This window comes from Accipiter gentilis, chromosome 9 (genome assembly GCF_929443795.1).
Source record: "Accipiter gentilis chromosome 9, bAccGen1.1, whole genome shotgun sequence".
NCBI classification, from domain to species: domain Eukaryota; kingdom Metazoa; phylum Chordata; class Aves; order Accipitriformes; family Accipitridae; genus Astur; species Astur gentilis.
The window spans coordinates 14,540,004-14,553,286 of NC_064888.1; the positions used below are offsets into that span (position 1 = coordinate 14,540,004).

A 13,283-nucleotide genomic window follows, 5' to 3' on the forward strand; every position below is an offset into this window, starting at 1 on the left:
AAGTTGAGATGAACAAGTAGTAGGTTTATGTGTAGCTCCTGAGGACTTAAAGGACTAATCAGTATGTCCCTCGTTGGACACCTGGATACATTTTGGCAGGAAAATAGCTTAAAGTGCAGCTCCATCTTAAAGAATGTATTGGCAAAAATTTCCCAGGGACTATTTTCCCAGCTGCATATTGCTCATCTTGCAAGGAAGAAGACTGTTGGGTGTGTCAGCCTCAAAAACGTAAACTGTTTGGAGCCAGGTCCTATTGGCCTGCCTAGAAATATAAACCTTGGCCTTCGTTATTAAAGACTTGTTATGCTAACGATCTTTTACCCATCGGTAATGTACACAAAGGCATTTTACTAATAGTAAGGAAGTCGCCATTCATGCTGCCACAGAACTGTTTTGTGGAAGCGTCACATACATACCTGTTTATCGAGACATCCTTGAGATGGCATAAGAAGGCATATCTTTGTTAATGCAACGGAGGCCTTGTCATTGGCTTCACTTCTTCAGGATTTTCTGGTCATACTGTGTTATACTACAACTAGCAGAAGCAAGCGAATGAAAAATAAATCAAAAAGAATCCTGAAAAATTGCTGTATAAATAAGTATGTTGCATAATGTAACATGAAAGCAGAATGTCCTTGTCTCAACAAAACCAAACATCTGCAGACAAACTGAACAGCTCTGCTCTGGCAGTGACAACAACAACCATTACAGCGTTTGTTAGGAAGGGAGTGCGTGCGTGTCTAGCTGGTTTGGTGGGCAGGCGAGGTCAGCGTGGAGGCTTGGCAGTGGGGAGGGTGTGACAGGCTGTTGGGTGAAAGACCGGGACACTGAAACCCACAGTTTACAGCTGGGGTCAGTCCGTCACACCCCTAGCACCTGAGCATTATCTGGATAATTGGATTCATCTGCTAGTAAATGTATAGGGTCGAAATGATTGAACGTTTGTGGCAATTTTGCTAGTTATTCAGCTTTTCCCATAAATGGATATAAGCAGATGAGGGTCATGGCTCCATTAAAAAAAAACAAACAGAAAACAAAAAACTACAAATAGAAATACCATGCAGTTGCTGACAGAGAGCAGGTATGCAGTTGGCAATTTAAGATACTCACAGAAAGTAGGTTCATGTTCTTAGGACTTTCCCCTCCCCCCCCCCCCCCCCCTTTTCTGTTGCTGTTGCTGCTTTGTTTAATCTGTATTTAATAACCCAGAAGCTGGAAGTTGGAAACCATAACTTGCTCTCTTTACCAAGTAGCTAACCTCTGGATGCTACAGGATATGGAGCGCATGCCCTTGGTCCAAATCAGTTTAGCCATCATTTTATGTTCTGAGCTTTCTGTTGGAGCATGAGATACAGGGTTGAGTCCTGTAGGTAAGGCATACTTATGTCTTCTATATGAATGTGTGTATAGAATCATAGAATGGTTTGGATTGTAAAGGACCTTAAAGATCATCTAGTTCGAACCCCGCCTGCCATGGGCAGGGACACTTTCCACTAGACCAGGTTGCTCAAAGCCCCATCTGACCTGGCCTTGAACACTTCCATATGTATGTGTGTGTGTGAGAGAGAGACAGACAGACAGCCAAACACAGACAGATGGGGGCGTGGGGAGAGAGTAAGAGCACGCAAGAGTGTGCATACACTAAACATGTTTACAGTAAACCAGTTAATCTGAATTTCCCGGTGGAGTTGGCAGCAGCAGGGAAGCCAGACTGCCTCAGTATGGTACTGAGAAATCTCCCCTTGCCCTCCCTGAACCGTGCCGGCAAACTCTCTGCTGGCTTCCCAGCAAGTTGGGCAATACGCATCTCCCTAACACCTTATCACAGCACTGCCTCCGAGCGAGGCACATGGCAAACAACCAGCAACCCACAGACATGCAGCTTTGTGCCTGACTCCGGTGCTTCAGCTCTTAGGCTCCACCAGCAACAAGTAACTAGTCCCTCGGCTCCTGCAGAAAAAAATGCTGTTCAGCTCCCACCCGCTCTGGAAAACACTGGTTTTCATAAGTTTAGCAGTGCTTCTTGCAGGTAAGATATTGCCATTCTTGAATATGACTAACAATTATTTAAATAGCGGCTGTTTTAGAGAAATGAAATATCCCACTTGGGAACCCAGCACCAGGAGGCCACAAACAGGCGATCAGATCGCTAACCGTTTAGAATAAATCAATATTTGCGCAGTTTATTCACATTTGAGCCCCAATCGCCTCAGATATACAAGGTAGCACTAGGACTGCAGAACAGTGGCACAATTCCCATAAAAAAGTACTGTTATGTGGTATTGGGGGTTTGTTCATGTGTCAGGAGGGCTTATTAACCAGCTACGTACCTGCTTCTGTCTCTCTTTTAGATTTTACTGAAACTGGCGCTTTTGCCAGTCCAAGTGAATGTGAAAGTGCAACCATAGATGATGTGAATGAAAGTCTTGAGGTAAGAGGTTGGCTGCATCGGCCAAGCCAGGACCTGCTTTCCGCACACCTTCTGTGGTGGTGGGAGGAGCAGGGTCCTGCCGCGCGTGCCGGGGCAAGCACCACCTGCGTATTGCTTTGGCAATGCCTGGCTCCGAACAAAAGTACGTGGTGGGGAGGGGAGCCAGATGGAAGAGCAAAAAAAATTAGTGTCATTTGACCTGCCATGCCTTTGGCCCTGCTACTGCTAGTCAAAAAAAAAGTCCTTGTAGGTGTATTTTCCAGTTTTGCTTTGCTCCAGATATATAAAGTGGCTTGAACATAAACAGTTATGTCTTTTGCCTTATATGCATAATGTTGTTTTCAATACCACTTTCAAATATAAAGTGCTAAATATTTTGAATAAAAATTAAGCCACTCAACTGAAAGCCTGCGTTTTATGAGTTAGTGCTCCTGTCTTCTATGGGCTAGGCATATCATAAGGGAGTCATCAGGCAGGGACCCTTGAACATGGCAGAAATGGTGAAGAAATACCAGGGCAGAGCTTATAAAATTTTTTTCACACATGGTCGAGCCATCTGTCTGTAAAACAGTAACACAGAACTGATAGCTGGGGTTCTGCCAGGAGTATTGGTCTTATCACACAGAGGGGGGGAAAAGGCTGAGGGCAGCACTTGCTAAGGAGATGTTCTCCCACATGTTTGAGGTTTTTTTCCTCCAGGGATGTGAATTATATTGTTTTCTTTGTATGACCAATGCCCATCACTTCCAACAATGTTTCTGTAACCTTCAGCCCGAGAAGCAGAGCTTGCCGTTGCTGGCTAGCGCTTCAGCAGCCACTACAGAAAATTGGACTTGCTCTTTTTCTTGCATCTGTGTAAGTTCAAAGTAACTGGTGTCTGTGACAATGATGGCACACACTTGTGTTTTGGTCGTGGAGTTTAGCACAGCTCTGCACTACCACATATGTGCACAGGCACACACGTATGGACTGAAAGCTATTTATATGGGTATAGAGCAATAGCTAGAAAAAATAGGAGCGTCTTTGTTTACACACATTCACAAATACATATTTTTACACACACACACACACACACACACACACAAGAAAGTCTGTGAGATGCCAGCATTCGGAAGGTAAGAATAACAAACCAATGTTTTTTATAGAAAGAAGATACTTACAGTTGTTTATAAAGGCATCTTTTAATATATAGGAAAAAAGCCCCAACCCATACTAGTCCTGCCTCTTGAACTCAAAATAATGGAAAAAGCCTATCTAGCCACTGTTTACAAAAAAAGTTACCGGATTTCTTCCAAAAACATTGTGGGGAAATAAGTGTTATTTAAAGCCATATAATTTTAAAAATGGTTCTTGTTCTGCATTAAAAAAAAAGAAGCAAACATTTGACCACCTTCATAAATTAATTCCAAGGCCTTTCCTCTTCAACTTATCCTTTTTCTCCCCTAACTCCGTAGAAATATTCAAAATGCTTTCATGACATGATTGGGAAGAGTGAAAAAGCTTCAATCAATTTGCTTGTCTGGACACTGCAAGGAACACTCGATCTCCTGCGCCCTGTTCAAGAGAAATGTGAGGCCCTCCCTGAACTGATGCTCCTCTTTGCTGGGTGTTGAACAAAGTGGCAGCAGAGAAGCACAAAGAAAATTTTTTTTTACTTGCAGTCAGAGTGAGCTAAGTGTCTGTGTTTCTTGAGGGGTGGGAAAAATAAGATAACTGACCTCTCAGCAACAAGCCGGAAAGCAAGGGTGCTTGGCCACTGTCCTGGCGGGCACCTTGGGAGGCACAGCAGCTCCAACGCGCGGGGTCCCACCGTCCCCACAGCCCGGCCCCTGGTGCTGAGCAGCAGCACAGAGTGGCAGAGGCAGCAGGGCCTGCTCTGCCCTCCAGCAAGGGCCTCTTTGGTGCCTGGGAGCGGTCAGGTCTGTCATATTTTTCCAAGAAATATTTGGATAGTTTTGGCCACAATGGTACTGAATGCCAGTGCTGTGACTGCAAATGCCACTTTTAGCCACTTTTAAAGTGTAACTGGGGCTGACAGGGAGTTCGCCGTCACAGTGACAAGTGATGGAAAAATTGGGTGCTGCCAAAGAAAAAGAAAAAAGCTTTTAAAAAACCAAAAATGCTTACTTTGACAGAATCAGCTAGCGGGGGCCGTTATCACCCATACTCAGGTCAATGAGTATGCCTATGGTTTGCTTGGGAAGGGAGGAGACTTTTATACTCACTTTCACTCTGACATGTTGTTTTCTCACTCGCTTTTTTCTTTTTAATCCACTCAAAAGTTTGCAAGCAGCTACCTCCATGCCCACCTCCACGAGCCCCTAGAAATGGCGGGCTGGTGTGTGTCACCATTGGCGACACTCAGTACTGCAAACCCATGTGCAATGAGGTAATGTTCATAGTTTACTGCTACTATATTGCTGCATTGATTCATTAATTTAGAAGTGTTATTGTGTAATGCATAATTTTCCTCGTTATACTTTTTTTTTTCTCCCTTAGGGCAGGGAGAGGTTGTGGTGTTTGTATTGACCTTCACTGGCTGAATGTTTCTTCATCTTACAGTTACCAAGATGTAGCCTAAGACACCATTTGTTTGTTTTTTCCCCACCTTTGTTTCCCAAGGGCTATGACTTTCAATTCCTCAGAAGAAGTAGACTGTATGAAGTATGTGGCAACACCACTGGGTTTTCCTGGACAACGCAGCTTGCTGGGGGAAAGGCACTCGCTGTTTGTAACCGTGAGTATTTCCCAGGTGCATCTGGTCACAGAGATGGGAGGCTTCATCTGTTTTGTTTAAAAAAAAAAAAGGAGGAAAGAAAAGTTTCTCTTTTCTTGGCATGTGTGACAACCTTGGCATGTGTGATGTTGTGAGAGCTAGTGCTGGACTGGCAAACTGCTGAACGAAGGCCTGAGCATTGCTATTTCAGCTTCAGGTAGCAAATTTGTCATGTCTGCAGTGCTTGTGGGAAGATGCATCTTTTTTTTTTAAAAACAGTAAATAGGTATCATCTTAACACAAACCCTACGTTGCAGAAGGGCTGTGTGTCCCACTGGACAGACAGCAGCAGAACACAAAACTGCTGTTTATCTTGCAACAGTATTTGAAGAACCGCAGCAAAATTGGCCAACACCTGCACTATTCACCATATGTACATACAATAAAACCCAGCAGCTGGCCCCCAGCCAGCAATGCTGCCTTTTTCATGTGGCAGCCCAAGGGTTTTTAAGACTGCTCTGGTTTCATCCAGGGAGCAATCTGTGACCTGAAGCAGGCTGTCTGACTCTGTTGTTATTGCCTTAATTTAAAAATAAGCGTGCTTATAGATACACAAAAGGACCAACCTATCACTCCTATGATTAATGGAAAATATTTTACTGTTGGCAGTGCCTTGTTGCTAGAGCAGGTTTTTTTCCCAGGGCTTACTAAAAGCAATCACCTAGGCACTTTTATTCCAAGTTGAAGTCTTTAGTCTGGAAAATGGGAATGCTGGCGCTTGTTTAAATATCAGGACAAATCTAAGCTAAGTAATTCAGCTGCTTTTTTGTTGTTGTTGTCATTTTTGATCTTTTCAGCCTCTGAGATGGCCATCAGTGGAGCTAAATCTGCCTATTTCCCCACCAACAACACCTGTCTGCACACATTAGCCTTTGCTGAAACTCAGACAGAGCAGCTAAACATCTTCCTCAAAGAGCTTGGTGAGCAAGGCATCGACAGCTCCAACCGTGACAAGGAAGCTGATTGTATCCTCTGTGGTTACTAGCACCAAAAAGCTTGTGTCACAGACCAACCAGCCGCCTGCAGTTTGACATGGCTATTTTGACAAGAGAAGCAGAGCAGAGAAATAATTGCTAAGACATGTAAACATACAGCTTTTATTTAGTTGATGGACTAGAGATCACAGTCATAATTTTACTTCAGCTCTTGGGTACAAATATATAGGCTAAAAGTAATCACATAGCTCATGGCAGACGTGTTTCGAAGAAAGATCACTTTTATGGCTTAAATTTGTCTAGCTGGAATTAAATAAGAATTAGAGTTGCTTAATGGATGCAGTCAATAGTTAAACACAGTAATTGTTATTAGAAATCATCTTTTGCCAGGTGTCATCTTTACTGAGAACGGGCCATACTTTTAGTTGCTTTTACAGTTGCAAATTAATCACTGTTGTTGCTCTGATGACCATTAAAGCAATGCAAGTCACAACAGTTACTGGCCGTAGGAGTGTAATTCTTTATTCATGTGCCTGCTTGGCTGGGGGTTAAATCAGGCTATACATACAGCTGTTCAATGTGCTGTGTTTTGCATGAGCTACAAACTTGAAGCACTGCGGTTTGTTGGTGGGACAACTCAAAGGCTTCTCCTGTATTTATCACCTTCAGGACATTCCACAGAAAGACATAGCCTTTGGGTTATACTTCAGTGCAATTCTAGGAGTCAAAAAGTGCCCTGTATGCTTGCTGTAACCAGACAAAACGGCAGGAAAAATGTAACATCTCAGTCCGGTACAAAATGTGAGAACTGGGATTGCCCTAAACTAGCAGATATTTGCATCATGTCTTCTCTGCCAAAAAGATGAAGGAGGTGGGCATTGAGGGACCTGCATGAGAAGCTCTCTAGTTCGTGTGCCAGGGATCAGCTTCAGTCTCTGCTGTTCAGTCCCCGTGATGCAAAACCATGGAAAGAAAGTCCTTTTGACCCTTGGTTTGCTCTGACAGCTCTGCCCACCCTGTGGGATCCAGGGCTGCAAGCGCTCTTCTGTGCTCGCGCTTCCTTGCACTCCCTGGGCATGTGCGGCACACACACCTGCGGGGCCTCCCTTAGGCAGAGGTTGGGGTTACCACAAGCTATGGCTTAGCTTCGGAGGCAAAGTACCAAAGCAAATGAGGTCTGGTTGGTAATGAAGTTGGGGTGGGCCATATTTAGGGTAGAGCTCTCAGGCTCTGGGCTAAGCACAGGGCTGACCAGCTGAGATGCTCTGGTCTCAGCACAGTAGTGTCAGGGAAGCTGCTGGTCCTAGCCCAATATTTCCACGGCTTCTGGCTAGTCCTCCTCCCCACTTTTTCTCCTCCATTCTATTTCTAAACCTGGTCTAAACTGGGGCAAGTTTGGCTGTTGCCAGTGTTAGCAAAAACTTAGCTAATCATCTGAATTTGTAACGGCTCTAAACAAGAACAAATATCGAAGTGATTTTTTTGGTCACTGATTCTTCTCATGAAATATAAAACCGCTTGTTCCTCCTCCAATCCCCATTTTTCTGTGAGGTGTCCCTCTTTTACACCCCTCTGCATGCCCCTCCATATGTGTGTGTACGGTGGAAAACCAAAGGCACAGAGTAAGAAGTGTGAAGAGCAGAAAACCCGGGCCGTTGTCTGCCTGGCACTTGGTGCGAGTGAAGACCAAAGACAACTTAGCACTGGTGAAACAGTTTATTTGTGGAGCTGTAGCTACAGAAGAGACGCGCATGTGAATTATTATGAAATCTAAACAAAAAGCTTAGTTACTGCTTGCTTGTTTTTCAGTGGAATCCGTGCCTGGGGTTTTGTTTTAATTTTCTTCTGTTGAGCAAACACTGAAGCTACAGATCTGAAGACAGCCAGCTCATCTGTTTGTGTTTCCTTTCTCTTCTTTACCTTTTCCCCATTCCTGTGAATCTCTCAGACATAGACAGGTACATGATGTATAATTGACCTTTACCTCATTAATCAGTTAAATGATTCAGATATATAAAATTACACACTGTCTTTCAGACTCAGAATCCAGTCATTACAAGTAAAACAACCATTGGTTACTTTGGGCCCAGAACCAGACAGTCATATGACTATGAGTGTAGCGGACAATTACACCAACAAAGGGATGAGTTGGCTGCTTTGGCTGCTTATAAACTATGAGGCAGTAACTTAAGTCATTGTGCTGAAGACAAAGGTAAGTGCTGTAGTCTTAAAGAAAAGCAATGTTTTTTCAGTCGCTGGTGGGTTTGTTTATTTCTGGCAAACAAATAATCTCTATCAAATAAAATTATAATGTCCTTGAGTCTTTCACTTCCAGCCAATTCATTATCAGCTGATGCTCAAATAAAATACCTGAAGCACTGAGCACTTTCCAGTATCATTTTCCTACTGGTGCTAAAAAACATTTTTCTTTGAATTATATTAAGTTATTCTAGCGACTTTCCAATCCAACCAACAAAAGAAAAGAAGCCCAGTATTGGATTTCATGAGGAAATCAAACCCATTGCTCTTGTAAACTAACAGAAACTGTTAAATCTGTGCATCAGAAAGCCTGCTAATAAGCATCCCCCAGTGTGGAAGAATTAGACTGGAAAGCTTTAATTTGATGTGGCATGAATTTGATATTAAGCTGGAGATTGGGTTGTTGGGGTGTTGGTTTTTTTTCACAAACTTGCAGAGAAGCAGTGTTGTTCTATTCCCACCATCCAAGTTATTATTTATATATGAGAAAGGGAAGTTGAACCAATAAGCCTATATGACACAGTTAAAACCTTAAGTAACTTAATCTCGTTATTTCCCAAAGTAAATTTGCATAATGTGATTCAAGCAAATAGTTGCTGTATGTTTGCATTAACTTCAAGTCGCTGTCTGGCTGGGCATGTCTGAGCATCGGGCCATCCCTCACGCTCCTGCTCTAACCCCGGGATGGGGAGGGCTTTGTGTTCTGGCACTCGGGATTTGCAGAGAGAGGAAAATTCATATAGAAGGAAAGAAACAAAAAACATTTTAGGCCAGTAAGTTTTCAGATCAGACAAAAGAAGCACGAGATGCTTATTTATTGCACTATTCTCTGTTGGGTTTTTTTAGGCTTCCCAGTACAACCAGACTAAACCACTACCTCCCCAGAGTATACAGCACACTTTTGATATGTCCACCTGCATAACTGTCTGTCATCTCAGCTAAAGGCTTTGGTAATATTTACAGCATAACTATAGAAAGGGAGGCTTTCCTGATATTAGTTGAGGGAATCCAATGCTGTATTATGCTTGCTTCTCTTTCAGTCTTGTTTTCCATCCATTATTATGCAAGAAGTCAGTCTAGGAACTAAGCCAACAACAGTAATTACAACATAGCCAAAAAATGGAAGGCAAAGTGCTGAGAACTTTAGCACATGAAGACAAAATTATACACACTCTCTTTTCACAGGAACTTAGCAGCAATAGACTGGGAAACCCTTCGCTTTTGGATGGATCCTAGGCAGTAAGAGTGATCCTGAGAGATGTTATCATTCTGAACCATCCTTTAAAGGGATCAGTGGTGTTACAGCTTGTACTAGGGCTGCCTCACACTGAGCCATGCAAAGAGATCTGCGGCACACGCTTCATTCTCCAGATCACCACCGCAGCGGGGGGCAGAAACATGAGAAAACTCATTATCAGCACTGCAGCAAAAATGACCAGCAGTATTTCCCATGGGGCCAGGATCGTTTCCACTATGATTTCCTCCATGTCAAGAGTCTGAGGCTGTAAAGCAAAAAATACTCTGCATTACTTTCTTGTAAATAGGCATTAGGACTGTAGAGATGTGTTTGTTTTAGCCAGAGTAAGGCTGTCAGCCTCTTTGGCCTATTATTTTCTCATCCTGAAGAACAAACCTGTTTTCCCCAGCTGCAGGCCCCAGGAGAGCTCCTGCTCGCTCTCTCTCTTTGTCACCTCGAGAACCTCCATGGAGCATCAACCTGCCTTTCCCTTTTGACTTGGTTGCAGTCACTGATGCTGGTGTAAGATACTATGTCCACCCTGAAACACCATTCCTGACTCTTGGGTAAGCCTTTGTCAGCTTCTCTTTAAAATTTGGATTTTTAAGGCCCTCGCATCCTGCTTAGAGAGCATCAGTACAAAAAATTATTATTACACTGACATGTATCAAACCTAACACTGAGAATAAAATAATATGATGGAAAGAAGGGAGAACTGTAAGTTATCTGCTGTCCGAATGTGTATTTTATCTCCTTTTTTTCCCTATAAAGTAGGATTTAGAAACTTTTTGCTTGTCAGAGAGCTTTAATGGACGCTCAGTGAAGAATTATGTGCTTTGAAAATGACTAGAGAGATATTTTAATGAAACTGTTATATCTGTTGAAAACTGATTTCTATTTGAAATGGTTTAATCAAACAAGTATGAGCTTAAGATGCATAGAGGTTTAGCAGCCAGGCAGTGGTGTGTATATGCAGAGCAGAAGCAAGAGCCAGTAAGTCTCAAGTCTTTAGTTTTGCAAAATAGAAAAAGAAAGAGAAAACCAGCTAGGAAGGAGTTAAATCACATTAGTTTTGAGTCAAGGCTCCAGGACTGTTAACAGGTGTGTCCTAGTTAACTGAAGCTCAGTGCAATTCCTTTAGCACAGGACCTACACACCTGAAAGCTGTAATGAAGCCGAAGCCCTAAGGAGGATGAATAAAAGGTCGTGGCTAGGGCCAATGTTTTCCCCCTGCAACATCTTGCCTCTGTGCCCAGTAGTAAGGAGGTTTCCTGACTGCAGTGCTGCCTTTGGTGTGGGAATTAGCCTAGGTTTCACCAGAGGACATCTCAGGTTTGTCCATTGCTTCTCAGAGTGGGTAGTGTACTGGTTTTCTGTCACTAAATCCTGACCCTTATGTGAAGGAGAAGACTGAAGCAGGGTTGATAGAATACACTTATTTAGAGACAGTAGAAAAATTTGAGTTTATATGGGATGCTAATGAGTTGCCAACAATTTTGTACCTGGCTTATCAGGTTGCCCTCAGCTTTTTACTGTGGCCTGTGAGGAGAAGCAGTAGATGTCTGGTAACAAGTCCTGAAGGATTTAGGTAATGATATTCCTTAATGAAGGCTAGCTATCAGTTAGGCAGACTCTAGATGGAGTTTCTTTTGGCTGCTAAATGAACTGGACTCTGCTGTTCAGCCAAACCTTGGCTCTCTGGTGCCAACCTTTCTTGTACGCTTACCTTCTCCTCTTGCTATGGAAGTACTAGTTCAGCCTTTTTTGAGAGAGAGACACAGGCTTTGACAGTGGAAAACATGTTCTTTCTCCAGCCTCAATTGTGCCTGCTCAGCGGGGTCAGTGTCTGCCTTACAGCAGTGCCAAGACCTTTCCAGAAACCTCAGCTCTCACAAGGTTGTGTCATCTTTTACAGTTAGATTAACGTCAAGTCTTCCGAACTGGGGAAAGGTATGGAGGACATGGGTGAAGCTCCGCTAGCTCAGAGCCTGGAGCATGCTCATGGCTGCTGCCTCCTTGCCAGCTAAGCCGCATACCTGCGGCAGGACAGTTGCTGGTGCTGGAATGCTGCCCACCAGGTTTGCTCCCCTGGCTGTGCTCTTTTCACCTGAGCTGCAAAACAGCTGCTTGGTTTTGCTTGTTTTTCATCTGCTCAGACCTGCGGCTCTGACTGATGCAGGCTGTGTTCTGGAGCTAGTTAGGCTATGTGATATTCTGACCTTTCTGATGGCACTCTTGACTTTATTCTTCTCTTTCCCCCTGGTTGGTGGATGAGGGCAAGTGTGAGGCTGTTCGCAGCCAGGGGAGAAGAGATGTTTGTGCTCAGGGAGCTGCCTTGTGCTGTTCCATCGCTGCACTGGGAATATCAGAGGTGGGCCTCTTGTCCTCTAATTCAATTCTCTTTGTCAATGAACTCCTTTAAATATCTTAATTTCTGACTTGCTTTGTGGTCTCTTGCTCCTGCCTTTTTCTCTGTCAGGCATTTTCCGTTAATCTCTTGCTGCTGCTACTTTTCCAGCTTTGTTTCAGTTCTTGCTGTTTGTTACTTCATTCTCTTCCTCATTCCCTTCTTTCAGTTTGTTGCAATTCCCCTGGTTGGACAAGCAGTTATTCAGACATAGTTTGCATAGGAAATCCCCTGTCCCTGTTTTCTGCTCTATTGATTTCTCACCAGGACCTGGCTAAGGGAAAAAATCCAGTGAGAGCATCCACTGTTCCCCCAGCAGCCTGATGTGCTGAGGATGAGAGCAGAGCATTGCCCCTTCCCTTAAATTCTGGCTCTGAGGGAAAGCCACACCAGTTAAACTTCCACAAAACAAACTTCCAGTGATCTTCAGCTGGACTATACATCGTGTTGCATGAGAAATAGAGGTCCTAAGAGTCCCTGAATGCTGAGGATGAAGGAAGGCTCTGTTCTTTGCTGAGAAAGTCAACACTATAGCTTGAGGTGAGGGCAACTCTCTGCTTCATCCTTTGATGAAGAAGACATAACATATCACTATGCTTGGATAAGGGATCACTGTCCTGGCAGCCGTATCACTGGTGGCAAAACAAAGGTCAGGCAAACCAGCCCTATGTGTTTCTGGAGGGGGGGAAGCACTCACTGGGAGGCATTACTGGGTTTCTGTCTGCCTTGGCCCTTCTGAGGAGCTGAAGTGCTCTGCAGTCAGAAAATAGTAGTGATATTGCAGAAGTGTTTGGGAAGTGATGGGAAGGTCTGTGATAGTGTGGAGACAGCTTCAAGGAGTCAAGGCTGTGTAGTTCAAGGCTGTAAAGAGCAGCAGTTCATTTGCCAAGGGCCTTGTTTGCCTATTGGAGCTGTTGACTACCTTGGCTTTAGCTAGAAAAGTTGTTGATGGCTAATAACTGATAGTAAGTTTTATATAATGTCCTCAAACTATTAATTTGTCCTTCATCCAACTATTCCATGCTTTCCCTGCACTTGTGTTCTTGTTTTTTAAGGCTTTGGGCTCTTCGCTTGTGAGTGAGTGCTGCAGAGCCCTGGGGTGCATATGCAGCTTGCTTTGGTCTTTTGGGGAAAGAATACATCAGCAACTCTTCACAGCTATGCCTATATGACAAGAGGGTCACATATATATTAGTATTGCTATAGTATGAATTATCAGTAAGGTGCATCATAAATAA

General features: G+C 43.6%; 1 protein-coding gene across 1 annotated transcript; it reads left to right on the forward strand.

Moving 5' to 3' along the window:
• Positions 1 to 1,834: 1,834 nt before the first annotated feature.
• On the forward strand, positions 1,835 to 6,637 carry LOC126042573 (uncharacterized). Its single transcript, XM_049809859.1, has 6 exons — positions 1,835 to 2,029; positions 2,352 to 2,431; positions 3,886 to 4,000; positions 4,714 to 4,820; positions 5,054 to 5,168; positions 6,005 to 6,637. The coding sequence occupies exons 1-6, from the start codon at positions 1,963 to 1,965 to the stop codon at positions 6,190 to 6,192; spliced, it is 672 nt and encodes a 223-aa protein (XP_049665816.1). The 5' UTR covers positions 1,835 to 1,962; the 3' UTR covers positions 6,193 to 6,637.
• Positions 6,638 to 13,283: the final 6,646 nt, after the last annotated feature.

What these genes read in the sequence shown, in the direction of transcription:
- LOC126042573 (XM_049809859.1), top strand. Translation starts at nt 1,963, where the DNA reads ATGCTGTTCAGCTCCCACCCGCTCTGGAAAACACTGGTTTTCATAAGT. An exon ending in TTTAGCAGTGCTTCTTGCAG is followed by an intron (nt 2,030 to 2,351) that starts GTAAGATATTGC and finishes TCTCTCTTTTAG; the next exon opens with ATTTTACTGAAACTGGCGCT. An exon ending in GCGCCCTGTTCAAGAGAAAT is followed by an intron (nt 4,001 to 4,713) that starts GTGAGGCCCTCC and finishes TCCACTCAAAAG; the next exon opens with TTTGCAAGCAGCTACCTCCA.